This window comes from Mus pahari, chromosome 9, assembly GCF_900095145.1.
Source record: "Mus pahari chromosome 9, PAHARI_EIJ_v1.1, whole genome shotgun sequence".
NCBI lineage: Eukaryota > Metazoa > Chordata > Mammalia > Rodentia > Muridae > Mus > Mus pahari.
Window position 1 is genome coordinate 46,898,287 of NC_034598.1, and position 4,273 is coordinate 46,902,559.

General features: G+C 35.0%; 1 protein-coding gene across 1 annotated transcript; it reads right to left on the reverse strand.

The window, feature by feature from the left end:
* Positions 1–320: 320 nt before the first annotated feature.
* On the reverse strand, positions 321–1,259 carry LOC110327070 (olfactory receptor 6C74). The gene has a single exon (XM_021205793.1). The coding sequence runs from the start codon at positions 1,257–1,259 to the stop codon at positions 321–323; it is 939 nt and encodes a 312-aa protein (XP_021061452.1).
* Between the last annotated feature and the right edge of the window lie 3,014 nt (positions 1,260–4,273).

A 4,273-nucleotide genomic window follows, 5' to 3' on the forward strand; every position in this document is an offset into this window, starting at 1 on the left:
GTCACCCACATACAAAAATAGTCACATGAATAAGACCTTACATATTTAGCACAGTCTGTCACCCACACACAATCAGAAAAATAAATTTAATATTTTGAGGCCAATGTGGCTATTAATTTCTGTATAATAATGCCAATATGCTAAACTATGATACCTTATTCCAAATAGGGTAAGAGTCAGAATTTGGATTACTACGGACTCAAAAGTTTTTCAGTCAAGTAAAGGGTTGTGTGATTTTAAATACATGCAAGAAAGAATTTGCTGATACATTCCTCTCTTCCTGCTGGCATTACAAATAAATTTAGAATGCCATTAAGTGGTTACTTCATTGATAAAAGCTCCATCTTTTTTGTCATATTCTTAAAAGCATCTTTTACTTGTTTGTTTCTAAGTGTATAAATGAAAGGATTCAACATGGGTGCAACTGAAGTGCTGAGCAGAGCTATCCCTTTATTTAAAGCAACTCTTTCTTTTGCAGATGGCTTCACATACATAAAGATGCAGCTGCCATAAGAAATGGACACCACAACCATGTGTGAAGAACATGTAGAAAAAGCTTTTCTTCTTTGTTGAGAAGATGGGATTCTCAGGATAGTCCTGATAATGTTTGTGTAAGAAAGGCTCACTAACACCAGTGTAACCAGGAGTGTCAAAATGGCAGAGAGAAGCATCATTAATTCTATTATGTGCGTGTCTGTGCAGGAGAGCTGAAGTATAGGAGAAACATCACAGAAGAAATGATCTACAGTGTTGGCTGCACAGAAGTCTAGCTGGAGGCCCATGAGGAGGGGAGGAAAAATGATCAGAAAACCAGATAACCAGGAAACAAAGACCAACAAGTTGCAAATTCTGCTGCTCATGATGGTCATGTAGTGCAGGGGTTTGCAGATGGCCACATAGCGATCATAGGACATGGCAGCCAGAAGAAAAAATTCAGTTGCTCCCAAGAGAATAGTGAAAAATAGTTGAGCTGCACATTCATTATATGAAATGGTTTTATCCCCTGTGGCCATACTAACAAGGAATTTGGGGATACAGACAGTTGTGAATGAAATTTCTAAAAATGAGAAGTTTCGTAGGAAGAAATACATGGGTGTCTTGAGATGAGAATCCAGCAGAGTGAGTGTGATGATGGTCAGGTTTCCAGTAACACTCAGCATGTATGTGAGAAAGAGAAGGACAAAAACAACCACTTGCAGTTGTAGATCATCTGTTAATCCAAGAAGAATGAATACTGTCACTGTTGTGTGGTTCCTCATAGCTGAGTTCTGATTGCCTGAAATAGGGAAAAAAATTAGAAACGAAGGAGAAAACAAAATCTGATCAAGACAAGTGAAACTCTTTGTAAGCACACTCGTATTCACACCTAGAGAGCCCTGTGAAACTCTTTATAAGCACACTCGTATTCACACCTAGAGAGCCCTGTGAAACTCTTTGTAAGCACACTCGTATTCACACCTAGAAAGCCCTGTGAAACTCTTTGTAAGCACACTCGTATTCACACCTAGAGAGCCCTGTGAAACTCTTTGTAAGCACACTCGTATTCACACCTAGAGAGCNTTTGTAAGCACACTCGTATTCACACCTAGAGAGCCCTGTGAAACTCTTTGTAAGCACACTCGTATTCACACCTAGAGAGCCCTGTGAAACTCTTTATAAGCACACTCGTATTCACACCTAAAGAACCCTCAGCAAGCAGCCTGGTGTCTCACTAAGTAACTGCAAGTGTGGAGGGTTGTTGTTTTTGTTCTTTTTCAGTTTACTGAAAGTCCATAAACTTAAGTATTACAAATGGACAACAATATGTTCAACAAGCAAAGTCACTTAAATGTAAAATCAAATATACACAAAATTATCATAATATTTAAATTAGTATTTTCTGTATTAAATTTGAATCCTTCCCAACATATATATCTTCTATTACATTATTTTAATCTGGTGACCAATTCTTCATTGTTTAACAAAAAGGCTGAATTTATTATATTCTTTCTATTTTTAGTGTAAGTTTATCAGCAAACTCTTAAAAGAAACACTTGGTGGACTTACCTGTTTTAGCTGAGATAGAGTAGGAGCTTAATAACCTCACGAAGCTTCTGAAAACGCTGAACTTTGTATCCTTATGATCATTTTTACTTCTGCCTTTTGGCTTATCCTGAACTGGATTTTGCTTAATTTTTTGTAATATTCTTGTATTTTTATAATATTAATGCTATGTTTTACAATTTTCCTGTTAATATTGACTTTGATGAAAAATTAAAACTGTAAGTAGCTCACATAAACTTGGTTGCTCTGTTTTCTCTGTTATACCTTCTAGTAGTTAGGGAGTATTTTATCATTTTATATGTTTGTATTATGTAGCACATTTTTCTGAATACTTGCAGTGACACAGAGAAAGGCTGAATAATATAAGATAAAATGTTGGATATATCCAATAGTTTTATTAGTGTCCTTGTTCTGCTGCTGCCACCTTCTCACAGTGTGCCTCTGTCCTCTATGTTAGTCACAGTCCTCCTTAGTTTTCTTTCTCATTTAGGGTCTAAAAATTAAAAATTATGGTAACTTTTTAAAAATTTCTTGTTTTTTCAAAAATGCTTAGTTATTTATGTTTATCACCTAAAAAAAACCTCAAATGCTTCTAAAAGTTTTAGATAATATCATAAATCACAGTAGAACATTTTTATGTATCTTAAATACCCTTTCTTCCTTTTTCTCTCTCTCTCTCTCTCTCTCTTTCTTTCTTTCTTTCTTTCTATCCTTTCTTTGGTTGTTTTACTTATTTACATTTCAAATGTTATCCCCCTTCCTGGTTTCCCCTCCCATCCCCTCTGCCCCCTGCAACCATGAGGGTGCTTGCCCATCCACCCACCCACTTTTGCCTCTCATTTCCCTAAGCTGGGCATTGAGCCTTCACAGGACCAAGGGCCTCCCCTTCCATTGATGCCAGATTTAAATACCATTTCTAGTGTGAAAAAATTATAGAACAAGGAATGCTTTGTAAGTAGATAAGTAAGTTCTCCTAAGCTCACTTTATTACTTTTTAACTTTGAATCCTTTTTTTTAATGAGTCTTCATTTGATCATTTTTTAAAATGTGTCTGAATATCTTTTTCCTGAACATATAAATATAATGTTTATGGAATTAGTACAGATGAGTGAGATACTCTGAACTTTGAAATCACCAGTTTAAAGCTCAAAGACATAGAAAGACTTCATTCTGTGAAAGATCCATTATCTAGTATTGTAACATTCAGAAATAGACCACACTCCTGTGGAAGGGCACACATCCAGCACAGATAGGCCCAAAGACACAAAGTTAGATGAAAAAGGAAGTAGGGTGGATTTGGGAAGAGCTGGGAAGTGAAAGTGAAGATGATCAAACTCATTATATGAAATCCTCAACAAAACATTTTAAAATACGTCATAAAAGAGTAGTGTTTAACTTTTCTTAGGCCCAATTAGTATATCTATCTGTACATATAAATGTGAGAATGAGGAATAGTTAAAAAACTGAAAACAGCAAGATTTGGCAAGGGTGTAAAGTAAAACCCCCTCTCTGCACCTTCTCTTCTCTCTCTTTAGGTCTTCCTGAGAATAACTACTTTGGGAAACTCTTAATGTCTATCACCACTAAAGAGCAATATGTATTTTGACTCAGCAGTTGTAATCCTATCATACTGTTAATGAAGATAAGTCCTTTTTGTCTACCAACAGCCAAGGAAAAACACAATCATTAAGGCAATGAAACACTTTAGTCATAAAAGAGTTGTGTTATGTCCTATATAGCATTACAATACAAGAGCAAAAATGAACAATTTACAGTTTTCAATGACTATATATCACAAATGTAACACTCACCCTTTTATTATGATCTTTTTACATCAGTGCTGCTTACAAAACCACATACTAATGTAGTCAATTGCAGGTAGAGGCTTAAGGAATCAAGAAAGAAATCAGGAAGAAAGGAAGATCAGAATTAGCCCAAGCAATACCAGAAAAAGGGATAATAGTTGATGTGCAATGTTAATATCTATATGTTTTACATAATTTTTTCACTTTTATTTTCTTAAAGAAATGTGAGATAATTTTATTCATGTCTGGTGTTTAGATTGAATTTAAATATAAATAATAAAGAGCTATTTTAAACTACTTTACAGCATTAGTATGCTTCTTAATCCCATAACACAGTATTTGCTAGTTGATAGTAAAATAGTAGTAATTAGCACATGGTCCTCTGTATAAGGAGATGATTAGGACATTCATTAATGAGATAAGAA